The following is a 17,247-nucleotide window of genomic DNA, read 5'->3' on the forward strand; positions in this document are numbered from 1 at the left end:
GATGCTATTGATATATTTGGCACTATACTTAACATTTCTTACATCTCACTATGAATATGGAGTAACATAAAAGTCTCCAATAAGTAGCCCCAAATTGGCTTTTTGGCTAAATTCTATAATTCAAACATATGAATAAGTAATGACTACTTCTCTATCATACTGTATCTGAAAACAGTGGTGGAAGGAGGACGCCGAAGGGACATGGGGTCAAGGGAGGGTATTTCACAACTATGGAGAACAAAAACTGAGCAGTGGTCATTGTGTCAATTGAACCAGCCTGCTCACCTTAACCAATGTAAACAGCCCACATGTCACTTGGATAAAGAGCACTTAGTGCCTGCTGTTTTCAGCTCTTAATAAGGGTATTTGTTTTTTACAGAACCTACTTTGCCCCTTTCCCTTGGTGACCAACAGAGAGTCATTCTACATTTTAGTCATTTAGCAGACACTCATATCCAGAGCAACTTACAGGAGCAATTAGAGTTAAGTGCCTTGCTCAAGGGCACATCAACATATTTTTCACCTAGTCGGGTCATGGATTCAAACCAGCGACCTTTCGGTTACTGGCCCTATGCTCTTTTCTGCTAGGCTACCTTCGGAGTCAACAGCTAAATGCAGGATCTTTATGGCGTGACTAATGGACGAATGGACAGATCCATAGCTCCCCTCCGTTTTCATTGTGGGGGACAATAACAATGTTTAACCTTCCACATGAAAATAGAAATATGAAAGAAAAAAGCGAAAGAAAAAGGACACAGCCCTCCACACAACCTATCCAATCAGTCTTGCAAGAGAGAGAGCTTGGTGACAGCTTGGTAAGTAAGTGCTGTCTCGTATGACTGCTAAGTGTATCACTGACCATGATCAAAAAAGGCAACAGTAAAGATGCATGTAGCTCCCCATGAAAGATGCAGCGCCCCCCTTGGACCAATCAATGTAATTTTGTAAATGACTCATCATTCACCCATCATTCACCCAAGTTTTGTCGAAATCGGGCCAGTGGTTAAGATATCGCGTGTGGCCAACTTACGTACAGTTGATTACTATAGCGCCCACCTTGGGCCAATCAGTGTAATTTTCTAAATGCCGGATCTCTATGGCAAGATGCATCATTCACCTAAGTTTTGTCAAAATCGAGCTAATGCTGTCTGAGATATCGCGTGTGACTAACTAATGTACGTACGTGCAAACGTACGAACAGAGACAGAGACACAGTCACCGCCCCGATTTCATCATGGAGGTCAACTACTCCAGAGGTTACATCTATCACCATTAGGTGTTTGCAGGTCTGTGACTGATTACTCTTGTGTTGTCAAGTGACCAGTGTAGACTAAAATGTGACCCTTTGGCACCCTCTGCTGTCCAGGAGTCAGCTTTACTTCTGAGCCATAACAGTTCTGAGAGCTAGATCTCTTGATATATATACATCAAGGGATCTTGATATATATATAAATAATCAAATAATGCTGTAGGTGGTTTGGTTGTGAATCCTGCACATGCATTTAGGACAGTAGTCCTAATGTCTGAAAAATGCATTCAATTGATGCAATATCACAAAAGGGTTGCTCTCACCAATTGGCACCTTTAAGTTTGGGTAAAATCATAAATATTTTCCCCAGACAGTTATAAAACACCTGTGGTCCATTTTGTGTCTCTGTCAGGTTCCTGAGGTCACTATTGGCTTCAGTAGGAAAATACCCTAACATCTATCAAGGCTTTTTAGTCTCCCTTTCGGGAACATTTCAACTCTCAGGAGACTTCAAAAGCAATGTTCAAAAACAAATCTGCCATTTTTCAACAAGCGAGAACAAGAGAGTATCTTACAGTACTAGGATGTTTGCCTGGGAACTCCAGGTATCTGAAACTGAGGTTATCCATCTAGTTACTGCATCTCAGTGCAAAAGGTGTCACTGCAGTCCCTGGTTTGAATCTAGGCTGCATCACATCAGGCCGTGATTGGTAGTTCCATAGGGCGGCGCACAATTGGCACAGCGTCGTCCGGGTAGGCGTTGTGAAAAATAATTTGTTCTTAACTGACTTGCCCAGTTAAAGTTTAAATAAAATAAAACATGTAATTTAGATCATGTCAGTTACTGTTGCCTTTCAGGAGTCATTCATCAGTGGTTTCCTATTATGAGTATGCTATTAGCCTTTACAAATACACCAGCATATGGTGGAATTATCAACTACCAACCAGATTTCCTGGGAATGCAGGCCTTTTAGTTTGAGGGTTCTTTAGATGGTGGATGGATGACTATGTATACAAACACTGGGGGCACTATTGTCGGCTGCCGTTAAGCCAGCTCAATTGTCAAACACATGCTTGTTTGCAATTCGACCTGTTAAAGGCGGAGTTCTTCTACACTGAACAAAAATATAAACGCAACATGCAACAATTTCAAAGATTGTACTGTGTTGCAGTTCATATAAGGATAATCTGTCAATTGAAGTAAATTCATTAGGCCCTAATCTATGGATTTCACATGAGGAACACAGATATGCATCTTGTTGGTCACAGATACCAATGGTAGGGGCATGGATTAGAAAACCAGTCCGTATCTGGTGTGACCAGGGGGCCACCTGTGGAGGTCCTGGTCTGGCGTGGTTACACATGGTCTGTGGTTGTGAGGTCGGTTGGACGTACTGCCAAATTCTATAAAACAATGTTGGAGGTGGCTTTTGGTAGAGAAATGACATTCAGTTCTCTGGCAACAGCTCTTGTGGACATTCCTGCAGTCAGCATGACAATTGAACACTGTGGCATTGTGTTGTGTGACAAAACTGCATGTTTTAGAGTGGCCTTTTTTTGTCCCCAGCACATGGTGCACCTGTGTAATGATCATGCTGTTTAATCAGCTTCTTGATATGCCACGCCGCTCAGGTGGATGAATTATATTGGCAAAGGAGATATACTCACTAACAGGGATGTAAACACATTTATGTACACAATTTGAGAGAAATAAGCTTTTTTTTGTGCGTATGGAACATTCTTGGGATCTTTTATTTCAGCTCACAAAACATAGGACCAACACTTTACAAGTTGTGTTTACATTTTTGTTCAGTATAGTTTCTTGCAATAACCCTCTGTGACTGTAAAGAATATTTCTCTCAAAACTGTGATTCCTAAAAAATTTGTCCGGAGATTTGGTCAACTCCGTCTGATTTGTCTAAAATCCTAAATGAATGAGGAATGAGCAGGGTCAGCTATACCGCAAGGACCACTTATTCATGTCCTCATTACATGTAGTGCAACAAGACCACTCATAGTCTGTCAATTTAAACAAACAATATTGGAATCACAATGGTCACAACCAAAACTGTCAACTCCATCTGCCTGATAGACTAAGATACATTTAGTTAGGTTTTAGAGTCATAAAGAAACTGAGGAAAAACAAAATTGCTACTGTGTATTCCACTTGAATGAAGCAGAAAATGTCATCTTTGTCAAATCAAATCAAGCTTTATTTATACAGCACATTTCAGACATGGAATGCAACGCAATGTGCTTCATATTGTCATCTACCTAAAAACATAAACACAGTCAGATTTTTGTATAACGTCAACTCCGTCAGAGTGCTGAAAGGTCTGATGGTATGGTTATGATTTAATTGGTGATTTTCAAATTAATTATTTGACATATTTTACAAACAAAAAATGCCTGTTTTGAGAATCTGTTGTCTACTCTGCCAGTGGCTTGTCAACTCTGTCTCTGATGGCTAACCCAATTAAAATAGATACTTTTTGTTCAATATTCTGTTTTTTTATCACTGTTCTAAAAACATAAGGATAGTCTAATGTTTGCTTTATAAATGTAGTTTTAAGTTCTAAATCTAGAAAAAACATGCCAAAATGCAAACAAAATTTCCCCTGGAGCATTAATGATTTTAAACAAAACAAAAAAACAGTTTGGAGAGTTGTGTTAAATATTTGAAAAATATAATGTTATAATTAAACAATCAAGGCCTGTAAACACTTGTTGGACAATAATTGTAAACATTTAATTGCTTTTATGATGTGTCAACAAAGTTGACATAAATCCAGTTAGATTATTATTTTTTATTTTTTTGGGGGGTGGGTTGTTCCTTTACATGGTTTGTCCCCACTTTCAAGAATCCCTGAACTCTAAAAAAGCTCAATTATCTCTCAGCCTCATGGCAGAATGTGTAAAATAGCATGAGATTAGCTATAAAACAGCACATTTTTATTTCTGAACACTTCTACATTAATGTGGATGCGACCATGATTACAGATAATCATGACTGAATCATAAATAAGGATGAATAAGAAAGTTACAGAGGCATAAATATCATACCCCCTGAAAAATGATTTTTGTAAGTTTGTAAATTAAACACTCATCATTAGTCACGATTCATTCAAGATTATCCGTAATCATGGTAGCATCAACATTAATGTTGAAGTGTTCAGAAACATTTTATATTATTAATTACAATAAAAGTGACTACAAAATGACGCAATGCATTATTTACCATTAATTTCTACGTTTTAGCATCATTGTTCAAATAAATAAGTAGGGGAGTGTATATATGAAGGGTTACAGCAGGTTACAGCAGCCGGGTCACACTCGTTTCGCACCACTTCAATACAAAAGTGATTTTCGTAGAAGTGTAGGATAGCATTTGTGTTATACCTTGCCCTTTTCCTAACTTTAACCTCAGTCTCATAACCTGCTATGTTAATTCTCCTAAACTGCTGTGTAAATTCTCATAACTTGCTACCATGCATATAACATAACATACAACATAATTACTTCCTGTTATCCTCCAACAATTGAGGGCATAATCTGTAGACCACCATATTAACGGGAAACACAAGTTTGTCAGCTGACCCTGTCATACAATGTGTCCATACACACATTCTATCTCACACACACACTGCCACTCACCCCATGCAACTCCCAATCCCCAACCCAGTCTCCCAACTCAATACATCCAGATAAATAATATGTATAACATTTTTAAATTAAATAGTTAGTCAATATTATACCGTGACCAAAAGAGGTGTTCCAATTGTTTCAAAAACAACTGTTGTCATTCTGTTATTCTTCAAATATACGTACATTCAAGACATTATAGAATTATTTTCTCTAAAGGGAAGTCAATTCAATTTAATTGGGATCTTTGGATCCCACATTTGCAATATTGCACCAGAGGCAATATTTCTGCCTCCAATGGAAATGGAGTTGATTGTTCTTGAGAATCATGTTTGTGCCTAAGGCAGCCATGAGTTCAAATGTGATTGTGTGACATTACAAAGGCACTGCAGCTATCCCTTATTTTCATCCCTTATCCCTAGATATAGTTCACTTCATTCGACATTTATAAACCCATCTGTCTTTGAGAAATTATATTTCTGAACAACAGATGAAGAAAGCCAAACTCAGAGCCAGCCATGATGCATAGAGGACAATGATATCTTGTTGGAGGAGAGGAGAGTAGGAAATCAACAATGACCTGAGTACACAGATAGGTCCATTGGATAGTGTTTGTTGTGCCTGTGAGGATCTCCCTGGGGTATGGCCTGTTCCCATGCCAGGTCACACTCCCTGATAAAGCGGAAAACAGATGTGCTGCTGCAGCACTACTCTACTCCCAGCAAGGAATGGCTCCAGCCTAATGCCTCAGAGGACAGAGCACAGACTGCACAGCCACAGCCATAAAACTAGCATGGATGGATGTGTAGTAGCAGTCAAACACAACTCCACTTACTTAAACAGAAATAGGGCATCGAGTAGGATGACCACTAACATTGGACTAATGAATTGCACTCAGACCCACACTGTATACTCTGTGAGATACACACTCCCCTTTTAAGGGGTATGACACTCCCCTTTTAAGGGGTATGTTACATATCATTATGAAAGTGGTTAATTCCACTGCTGTGCTAGGCCCAGATAGAAATAGCTTATTTGCTCTGGGTGGTTAATCTGAACAATATAGATCACTTAATGTGTAACATAATCAATGTATCCCATTTAATGAGTGGTTTCAACTCCCAAGAAAATCATAGCACTGGGTGCAGTCCATCACAAGATGAATGTTGAGAGGCACTGAATATGTATTAAAACAGCATGAAAAAAAAAGTGGAGATGAGATTTCTGGGAGAGTTCCAGTAGGCCATCGCAATACAAGACAAATTAGGTTTAAGGAACAGGCAACATGTGGATGGATCCAACATTAAATGTGATCGACTTCCCTTTAGACCACTCTCTGTAAACATTTGATACAAATCAGATCGAGACACATCAATAGAACTTATAGAACCAATAAGAATAATTAAAGCAAATCCTGTAATAGTGTAATGTTGTCTCCGGCTGGAGAAGCCTGCTACTTTTAATCATCTAACAAATTCAATCAATCAATCAGTATGAAACTCCACCCACTCCTCTATATCAAGAGCAATACTCCTTCCCATACACTACCTTGTGTCCAATATAACGGTCCCTTCTCTGTCTCTCTCGAACTGGCCTAGTTCCTCCACTCCCACTAGTAGCATATTATGAATACTTAAATATATTTATATTCTGATAATATCATGCACACATGTACATTGCACAAATATAATTTATACAGTGAAATATTAAAGTATAATCAAGTGTATCCAAATAAAGTGATGTTGCACATGAAGCTTCCCCCTACATTAGATAACAGTAGATCTTTTCTCTGGCTAATTGTCTGTAAAAACAAACACTCATAAAGAGAAAACAATACACAGTAAATCTTATAAATCAAAAGGCAATGTTAAATTAAAACATGGTCTGACTAGAACTACAAAAAAGGCCATTTTAAAATAGGTTACAAGAGCATTTATGACACAGAAAAACACATCATCTGAGAGCCAGAGAGAACACTGTTAACGAGCGATCATTTTTCTGTGACTGAAAAAAAAAGAACCAGACAATGAATGCCTAGATTTACTTGTACACATGCATTGGATTAAGGGGTAGATATATAGGAATAAGAACACAAGCTTTGTGTTCCTCCTCTGAACAAATTGGGCTTTGAACAGTCTAAATTCCCTTTTCTCTAAATTAACAGAGTAGAGGTCATGTGGAAGTAACCCTAAATCCCCCCAATTAAATCTAGTCCTGCTCTGGCCTGCTCTATATTCTCCTGAGTTACTCTGCTCTTCGAAAAGCACACCTCCCATAGGGAAGTCAAGCGCTTACAGCAGCTGGCTTTTATAGCATCCCAAAATAATAAGGGACCAGGACCAGAGGTTGAGTTGACTGGCATGTCCAAGATCCTTGGAGTCATACCAAACCCATGTAAACACACACGAGGAAAGAGAACAGTCAGTCAGATTTTTACAATTGAAAAAAATACCTAGCGCTTAATAATTGTCATCGCAATCACAGTAAATTCACCTGGGCTGGTAGAAGCCTGTAATAGAACTTTGCTTTCCTCTACTACACATAGCAATGTCCAGCTACTCAAACTCAAGTAATAACAGGGTTTAAACTGGGGAAAGGAAACCGATTGTGAGATAAACTTCCCCAATACCCCACAGCCTGGCAGGTTCTTTCTATACTATTGGCAAAATTCAGTGTGACCCCCCCCCCCCCCACCATTCCCCTCTCCTCCCCTGTTCTGTGGCGCTGATCTCCTAAGTGTAGCCCAGATTCTCCATCTCGCTGCGGTAGCGCTGCTCGGACACCTTGCTCTTGTGCTGCTTGCTCTCCAGGTGAAGGCGGAAGTTGGCCTCCTCGCTGGCCCCAGAATTGCACATAGAGCAGTAGAACTGGCCGCTGGGCGTCACACACATGGCCAGGTCTCTGGGGATCCTCTGCCTGGGCCGGGGGGTTGTAGTAGGGGGCTGGGTCACACATCAAGACATACACACCATAATGATGGAGAGTGAGTGATGGAGTGAGTGTTGAACTGCTGCTCACCAGTGAACACTGTGTGAAAAGATGGAAGTGGCAGATAGATGCCAGGCACTGCATGGGGATGGAAGGCTGGCTGTGCATAGGATGAGCTTTCCACCGCCATGGCCATATGAATGTTACAAGACGAAATACACACGTGTCCCTCATTAGAAGAAGGGAGATGTACTGTATGTTGGTCAGAAAATAGATGCTCTGCTGTATCTGTGTGTATGGCTGGAGGCAACCATCACGGGCCCTTGCAGAGTAACTCTGACAGACAAAGCACATTTCTCAGCGAGAGACTGTTACACAGTTCTATTTCTGGAATTAAATCAGCAAAGTCTCTGAGCCCTGTGGGAAGGGAAGCGAGTGGGTGCAGTTGTGTCCTATGATCCAAGGGGAGAAGGCCATGGTGCAGGGTATGTGGAGTGGGGTGGTGGGAGGTTGGGGGTGGATAATAATCATTAAAAACAATTGGTGGGAGTTTATATTTGTCCTACTTCACACATGTACAATTGTGTATTAATGTGCATTTCGCAACTCTTCGGAGAGTGGTACGGGGATGAACAGTGGACTGTGAGGGCTCTGTCTGATGGACACCTGCCACCTGAGCAGGCTGTGTCTGTGGATCAGCAGAGTGGCCGTCGGTTGCTGTGCTTAGTGAGTTCACAGTGACGAACCAGCCTCAGCCTCGGCCACCCCCTCAACTTTCCTACAACATTTCCCTGGCAAAGGTGGTGATGAAAGAGGGGTATTCACTGCTGGTACGACCGTGGAGCAAAAAACAATAGCCTCCACCTGCTTGCTGCCTGGACATGTGATATACATATACATATTCACATGCATATCAGTCTCATTCACCAGCCGTCAAAGGCTTCATTGGTATCAATGAAAAGGAAATGGGCAACCACATCTACCCTCAAACATATACTGTACCTTCTGAAGAAGACTATGAACATCCCTGAATTCATCTGATCGTTATGGGCCGTTCTGGCTCTGACAAGGCTTACTTGTCCAAGGCTTACTTACTTTACTTACATTTACATTTAACATTTAAGTCATTTAGCAGACGCTCTTATCCAGAGCGACTTACAAATCTGATCTGTACATCAAAATTGTGGAACAACAACACATTTTTCCTTATATATTGTTAAAAGTTATTTGCTGTTTGGTCATACTTTATTACTGGTATGTCTTTGGTTCAGTGTGCTGTACCTGGCATGGCAGGAGGCACCTGTGAGGTCCTGCGGTTCTGGATCAACTTGTACTCGCTCCCCTCTTTCTTCAGACGCCTCTGGACACACTCAGTTGACTCTCTGAAAAATTGATAGATCACGTTACTGAGAGCAAGTCTTTTGAGTAACCCATGTGCAGTTTATAAACCTAACCGTTCTTAAATATCTAACAATAATAGCCACTATGATGGACAATATAATGGAATGTATCTTTCAAATGCTTTTGCATTTTTCTTTAAATGGAAGCATTGAAACATAATCTGGATTGCATTTCGTATAACAGGGCATGGCTGAAGGGGCAGGATTTCTGTGTTAAGTATGGTTGGTTTAATGGCCATGTGCACATTGCATCTGTTGTTTGTCTTCCTGGTGGTAGGTGGGGAGGCAGTAGAAACACCCACTCACATGATGCTACTGCTCTGCTGGGCCTCAGCCAGCCGCAGTCTCTTGGCATGGTTCTTGCCCTGGTAGTGCGCCTGAGCCACGGCAGGTGAGCTGAACGAGGCGTCACACAGCTTGCAGTAGTCGTTCTCCGTGGCTAAGATCACCCTGCTGGCACCGTTAAATGACACCGGCTGAACAAAAAACAATGAGTGAGTTTATACAAAGGGCTCTTTCACCAGCCAAAATGACACTCTTGCCAGTTCCAACGCTACATATCAAAAGAGTTCAAAACTTCAGTGCTGACAGTTTTCTACAAACCATCATGGATGTTTCTAATGAGGAGATTCTATTTGATTGCAGTTCTCTAGATCAACAACAGAGATCCAAACAGTGAATGTGCTGAAAATGCACAGGCCTTGTACTTGCTCATACAGTATTATACTTTGCTGAACAAAAACACATTCCTTGTACCAACGCCAAGCGTTACCTGTTTTGGAGTTGTACTCTCAGTTGGTGGAGTCGTGAGGGGTTGCTGGGAAACTGGTTCTATTACCTCCGGAATCCTGATGGCAGGCAGCTGCTGGCTGCCTGCATAAAAATTTCTCAGCTTCTTACTGTGGTTTTTACCCTGGGGAAGAGACAATGTATGATTCAATCCCACAGGCACAGTTGAGTCCACTCATCGCACTGTCATTGTCATAGTGTCATAAACCAAATCATTGCATCATCAGTTAGCGCAAGGGTTAAGCATTCCTTGTTCTACTTACATTTATGAGGGGATAACAGTGATGACTGACATGCCCAACAAACAAACATTTTTTTATTTTATTTTTTTATTTCACCTTTATTTAACCAGGTAGGCAAGTTGAGAACAAGTTCTCATTTACAATTGTGACCTGGCCAAGATAAAGCAAAGCAGCTTGACACATACAACAACACAGAGTTACACATGGAGTAAAACAAACATACAGTCAATAATACAGTAGAAAAATAAGTCTATATACAATGTGAGCAAATGAGGTGAGATAAGGGAGGTAAAGGCAAAAAAAGGCCATGTTGGCGAAGTAAATAGAATACAGCAAGTAAAACACTGGAAAGGTAGATTCGCAGTGGAAGAATGTGCAAAGTAGAAATACAAATAATGGGGTGCAAAGGAGCAAAATAAATAAATACAGTAGGGGAAGGGGTAGCTGTCTGGGCTAAATTATAGATGGGCTATGTACAGGTGCAGTAATCTGTGAGCTGCTCTGACAGCTGGTGCTTAAAGCTAGTGAGGGAGATGTGTTTCCAGTTTCAGAGATTTCTGTAGTTCGTTCTAGTCATTGGCAGCAGAGAACTGGAAGGAGAGGCGGCCAGAGGAGGAATTGGCTTTGGGGGTGACCAGAGAGATATACCTGCTGGAGTGCGTGCTACAGGTGGGTGCTGCTATGGTGACCAGCGAGCTGAGATAAGGGGGGACTTGACCTGGAGCCAGTGGGTTTGGCGACGAGTATGAAGCGAGGGCCAGCCAACGAGCATACAGGTCGCAGTGGTGGGTAGTATATTTGGTTACAAAACGGATGGCACTGTGATAGACTGCATCCAATTTGCTGAGTAGGGTATTGGAGGCTATTTTGGAAATGACATCGTCGAAGTTGAGGATCGGTGGGATGGTCAGTTTTACGAGGGTATGTTTGGCAGCATGAGTGAAAGATGCTTTGTTGCAAAATAGGAAGCCAATTCTAGATTTAACTTTGGATTGGAGATGCTTAATGCGAGTCTGGAAGGAGAGTTTACAGTCTAACCAGACACCTAGGTATTTGTAGTTGTCCACATATTCTAAGTCAGAACCGTCCAGAGTAGTGATGCTGGACGGGCGGGCAGGTGCAGGCAGCGATCGGTTGAAGAGCATGCATTTAGTTTTACTTGTATTTAAGAGCAGTTGGAGGCCACGGAAGGAGAATTGTATGACATTGAAGCTCGTCTGGAGGGTTGTTAACACAGTGACCAAAGAAGGGCCAGAAGTATACAGAATGGTGTCGTCTGCGTAGAGGTGGATCAGAGACTCACCAGCAGCAATACACTAAGTGTATAAAACATTAGGAACACCTTCCTAATATTGAGTTGCACCCCCCTTTGCCCTCAGAACAGACTCAATTTGTCAGGGCATGGACTCTACAGGGTGTTGAAAGCGTTCCACAGGAATGCTGGCCCATGTTGACTCCAATGCTTTCTACAGTTGTGTCAAGTTGGCTGGATGTGTTTTAGGTGCTGGACCATTCTTGAAACACATGGGAAACTGTTGAGCGTGAAAACCCCAGCAGCTTTACAGTTCTTGACACACTCAAACCGGTGCGTCTGGCACCTACTACCATACTCCGTTCAAAGGCACTTAAATATTGTATCTTGCCCATTCACACTTTGAATGGCAAACATAGACAATCCATGTCTCAATGGTCTCATCTACACTGATTGAAGTCGATTTGAGTGACATCAATAAGGGATCATAACTTTCACCTGGATTCACCTGGTCACTCAATGTCATAGAAAGAGCAGGTGTTCCTAATGCTTTGTACACGCAGTGTAGTTGACATCATTGAGAAACATTTTCTGCCATAAAAAATATATGTTTTGGGGTAGGCCTACAAGTAAGCTTGTCCCCAATTGCTACCACATGTACCCTAATCTCTGGTGGACGAGATTAGGGTACAAGCTACATGTACAGTAAATCAGCTCACCTGGTAGTGGGCCTGTGCCTGCTGGGCAGAGTTGAGGGTGACGTTGCACAGTTTGCAGTACAGAGGCTTACACAGCTCATCCAAGGTAGCGTCCTGGTCTGTGGCCCCGATCTGAGCCTCTTCCTCCTGGGGCTTGGTGCTGAGGGCCACCTGGGCAGTTGGAGGTGGGACAGGGCAGGGGACAGGGCAGGGGGGGCCCTGCATCAGCTGGAGGTGAGTGGGTGGTTTGGCAGGCAGAGGGCTGTAGAGGGGGAAAAGGAGGGGGTCCGGGGCCACTACCACTGGTGTAGACGGCCTGAGGGTCTGTGGAGGGGGTCCAAGGGTATGTGTAGAAGGCATTGGCTGGAACAACGGCTGTTGCTGGCCAAAAAGGCTCATTGAAGGCGTCAGCATAGACTCTGGTCCTGAGGGCCAATGCAATGATGGCAAAGTATGTATTAGACTAGATTCTACACTTATTATAGCCATGTAATGGCTGTATAACATTGGGATGAAGCAAGAACTACAGTCATCAACTGTGTTCATTTCTCCCTAGTGAAACTGACACTAACAAATAGAACAATGGTGGGTTTCACAGTCCAGCAGTCATTGTGAAAATTACACTTCCCCTGCAGTCAAGCATGGGCTCTGCTCCTTGCGAAAATAAGTTCCTCAATCATCTCTTGATCTGGTGCTGATTCAAACAGACTATTGCCTGCTTGACTGGATACGTTTCAGGCAATCATGTGTGGCCACATTTTTTCTGCATAAGGGTTGATGTGGGGGAAGGGTCAGTGGCTGTGCTCATGTCTGATGTTTCTGCTGCATCAACTCAGATTGGAGACCCAATAACAGTGTGGGATGTTTTTGATTCCAGCAGCCATGCAGTGACACCAAGTGAATGGCATGCTTGAAATGGAACTTTCCAATAACAAACAAAATTATTTTACCGGCAATACTAGACCCACTGTGTACATCAATGTTATTCTGATAAATAACATAATGTAATCCAAACACCTGAAAATTCTCAAATATGAGTGTGACATTTTTTTTCCAAGAAAATAGCTAACTTTATATACATGTTTTCTGGGTTTTTCAATGAAGTAGAAACCAAACTGCTAATCTGCTTAGCCTTGCGGTCCAGTATACTGTAAACTGCTTTCCTCATTCAGAGTAACAAGGAGACAAACCTGAATCACATGCTCATTGGAGAATATAGCCTAATCCCCAAAATAGTCAGGAACCTACATTGTCATAGCCCAAGGTCAAAGTAAAAGTCATATTTTTGAATCTTGGGTATAAAACACTCCTCCTGAGACGTAACACTGGGATCTCAAGTAAAATGCAAGTCCTGGGATATTAATGAGCATAGTAGTCATTGGCCATGTATCATGAGGGATGGCCTTGGGTCTCTGTGTTGGAGCGAATTAGCTTAATAAGACAAGTATTTGGGGGTTTTAAATGAGAGGGTTCTAATTCTATCATTTGGTATCTGTGCAGAAGAAAAAAATAACCAAGACCCTTCAAAAGTTGAATAGCCCTTCACACAGTGAGAGGTGTTTGTCACATACTTATAGTTATTTCATGCCTTTTATACTGTCACCTCTGCCACATCAATTATGGAGTGAAAAGTGTATGCCTCATGCAGTGGAATCAAGTGCATGACTAGTCTTTGAATGGAGAAAGGTTGAAGGGAACTCATAAGAACTTCATATTTTAATTAGAGAATTACAGTCCTCTTATTCTGACAAGCATTTTGCTCCACTCGCATTAATATCTGATAACCATGTGTATGTCACCAATAAAATTGGATTTGATTTGCGAAATGTTCAATGCCTTGCAAAGTCTCAAGATCGACATGGTTTTAGCATGGAGATGTGTTGAAAGACCCTGAGAACTATGGTATTTTGTTAACACTCAGTCATGCAGATAACAGATGAATTGCGGCTTAAACGTACCCATTAGTTAGCCTAGTTAGAGATGGCAACACAGCAGTTAGGCTATTGAGTTAGCAGTCTGAAAGGGCTCATTATTGCCAGTTCATGTGAGCGATAGTTGACACGAAGACTATAGGCTAAGATTGGGGGGCAGCTTGGAGGCTGTCATAAAACAAGACTGAATGATCAAATCTGTCAATACTAATGTTTACCGATAAAGCTATATGAAATCAGGGTATAGTACAAAATGAAGTTGCTTATCAAGCATTTATAACATCTCCAGGGATGTGACCTGCCAGACTCAGCTCTTTCAACCTATTTTAGTGGCCAATGCCATCTCATCTGATTACAGCAGACTGAGTAGACCAACTCAATACAATTAGGTCTTGAAAGATGATGTTGCAAAATATGCTATATAACAGGTTTAATCACTTAAGAGAATATAAGGTAAACAAGGTCAACTCAAGTCCAGACCCAAGCTGTTATTCATAATAATCCTTATCAACACCATTATCATCATGTGAATAATGTACACTACACCTTGGTGTGTCAATGAGCTTGTGCCATGACAAGAGTAGACAGATTTCAAGAGTTGGGAACCGAGACTGTCAAAAACATGGTCCTCCCCCTAAACAAGGGGACATACACCCACCGGTCTGACCATTATTACTTTAGCTGATTTTACATGAAACACCAATCCACCACTTCACACCTGCACTGAAAGAGAATGAGGAACAGTGATGGTGCTGTGGATACAGCAAATCAACACATTTTTGTTGACATATATTTTGGGTTGAATTGATCAGCAACCTATTATACCTCTGATTACAGATTTAATTTCAACATGACTGTTGGTCTAATCTCTTCAAATTATTGGGAAGGCTCAACCTCAACAAAAAAAATTATAGCTGTACACAAAGCTAGTTCAACATACAGTATAATAACAACATGTTTACACCCTCTTAAATCTGCAAATTGCACTGGTTACATTGTAGCTGAGGCTGCATGCATCCATCCATTCTAAGTGTCACCGCTACTGACAAGCAACGAATGCGACCCTTTTCCTACCTGGTAACCGGGCGAAATAATGTCTGTTATTCCAATAGTTTAAAGGCACCGAATTTCCGTAATAATCGGCACTTTGATAATAAGAAGCATCTCTATTCTTGACATGTAACGCCATCATTTCATCCTGGCCAACTTCGAACCAGTTTAGACGTGAGAACCCAGCAAGCTACTTTCACCGGGGAAGAGGAGGGGTGTTATACACTATACAGAGTTATACACTATTCTTTTTAAATTGGCTACATTTTAGTAAAGCCTTTCATAATAAACCCCAAACATGGTAACCACACATTTAAAATATTTGGTAAAGGCGAGTCTTTGAAAAATATGAGTTATGCGTGTGTTGTTCTCTTGTTGGTACAGTCCATTTACTGCATTCAAGCTATCCGACACTTGGAAATTCATGGTCACCCCAGCGCTAACACACTACATTTACCGATATGATATCACAGCGAACACAGTTGATCAGAACTGGGGGATTTTAATGACATTTTGGTGTAAATAAAATACCATACTGATAACTCTTTATACTCAGTATTAGGGTAGTATAGGACTTGGTCTTGAAAAATCCAGTGATAACTCTTTATACTCAGTATTAGGGTGGTATGTGATTTGATCTTGACTAAACCAGGGAAATTATGAACTCGACTAGTTTAGGGACAGTTCGAGGTGTCATGAAAAAAGGCATCCCCCAACGTGAAAAATATTTTCACATGACCCTCCCCTTGTACTGTAAAATAAATTTGCACCCCTCCTCATAGAATTAACTCAAAATAATGTTTACGACCACAAATATCAATAACAGTAGCGACCCTGTGTTTATAAACGTGGATAATGATTTTGCTACTTAAACATGTTTTGTGGCATGGTCGATGCCACGCAGGGCTATGGGCTGGATGGTTATAGAAAAAATAGACAGATACTTCACCGGATGTATAAATGTGAAACATCCGCTTGGCATTTCGACTCACTACAAAATTATGAGGTGAGAGGAAGCCCAGTGGCCAGCAGTTGGAAAGGATGAAAGCAGATTGATTTTGGCAGGCATTCTGCTAATTTTCTCATTGATAAAACATTTGATCTCAATACCGTTTGCTGTTCCCAAAGCTAAAATCTGTTTTGAATAGAGTTGACTAAGTTTTATAGACTTTGCCCTTTACTAAAGTTTTTACAAATCATGTTGTTCAGACGTGCGAGTTATTACACACGCGCACTTTACAGTGCAGGCGTTCCTTAACGGAAATATGCAGATGTTTTCTAGAACAGGCTAATAGGATCTCGCTAGCTCGCGCTTGGCTCTGCCCACCTCCTTGCTTGTTCTGCCCACTGTGATTTATTTGTTCCCATTGAAAACGACAGGCTATGGTCTATCTTTTAGTTATAAAAATATTTGGTTGAGGGTACTCTCCCTGCCTGTTTCTTTACACTATGCTCACAGCCGGCTGCAGACAATGCTAATCAGATGTTCTACATTTTGATACCATATTTCTTATTATATAAAATATATGCAACGAATTAATTTTCCACCAACATGTTTCTGTGCCAATGCACAACGCAACCAATAAACAAAGCATACCTACTTCGGGCACTTCAGTATCATCGTTTGCGTTTTCAACAACACAATAAACTATGTCAATCTCGACACTGAAGATAATGCAGCCTACCCAATGTAGGTTTACCCAATTCGAAGACTTGGTTTGACAATCTCTGAATGTCATTCAACTGTTTGGTGTTTTGTAACAGATGTCTCTTTCTATTCATCAAATGGCCAGCTGCACAGTTTGGATTCATTTATTTTATTTGTCAAGTTTTAAAAAAATACATATATAGTACATTTTTAAGTGACCGGGATTGCAAAATAAATCAGGGATTTATTTCCATTGTGGTCCCTATTTTTTTTACATGAATACATTTACATACTGTATATACAGACGCATTATAGATTTTATAAAATGCTCGACCTCCAGATGAGTATGAGGGCAGAATTTAAGTACAGTACTTACAAGCTTGTTTTGGTTGGTCTGTAGTTTATTCTTTAGATGTTT

The 17,247-nt window shown here is 41.1% G+C and overlaps 1 protein-coding gene across 1 annotated transcript; it reads right to left on the reverse strand.

Annotated features, from left to right (window-relative positions):
* Positions 1–6,824: 6,824 nt before the first annotated feature.
* On the reverse strand, positions 6,825–15,374 carry LOC124038657 (zinc finger matrin-type protein 3-like). The gene is made up of 7 exons (XM_046354761.1): positions 15,206–15,374; positions 12,222–12,625; positions 9,992–10,132; positions 9,526–9,695; positions 9,101–9,201; positions 7,586–7,833; positions 6,825–6,848 (listed from the first exon to the last, which is right to left on the reverse strand). The coding sequence occupies exons 1-7, from the start codon at positions 15,321–15,323 to the stop codon at positions 6,825–6,827; spliced, it is 1,206 nt and encodes a 401-aa protein (XP_046210717.1). The 5' UTR covers positions 15,324–15,374.
* Between the last annotated feature and the right edge of the window lie 1,873 nt (positions 15,375–17,247).

The sequence above is a fragment of the Oncorhynchus gorbuscha genome, linkage group LG06, assembly GCF_021184085.1.
Source record: "Oncorhynchus gorbuscha isolate QuinsamMale2020 ecotype Even-year linkage group LG06, OgorEven_v1.0, whole genome shotgun sequence".
NCBI lineage: Eukaryota > Metazoa > Chordata > Actinopteri > Salmoniformes > Salmonidae > Oncorhynchus > Oncorhynchus gorbuscha.

Excerpts from the sequence above, each read along its gene's own strand:
- LOC124038657 (XM_046354761.1), bottom strand. The coding sequence starts at position 15,323 with ATGATGGCGTTACATGTCAAGAATAGAGATGCTTCTTATTATCAAAGT. Across the intron at positions 9,202-9,525 it reads CAGCAGAGCAGTAGCATCAT|AGAGTCAACTGAGTGTGTCC; the intron begins GTGAGTGGGTGT and ends TCAATTTTTCAG. Across the intron at positions 6,849-7,585 it reads CAGGGGAGGAGAGGGGAATG|ATGATGTGTTTTTCTGTGTC; the intron begins GTGGGGGGGGGG and ends TCTGGCTCTCAG.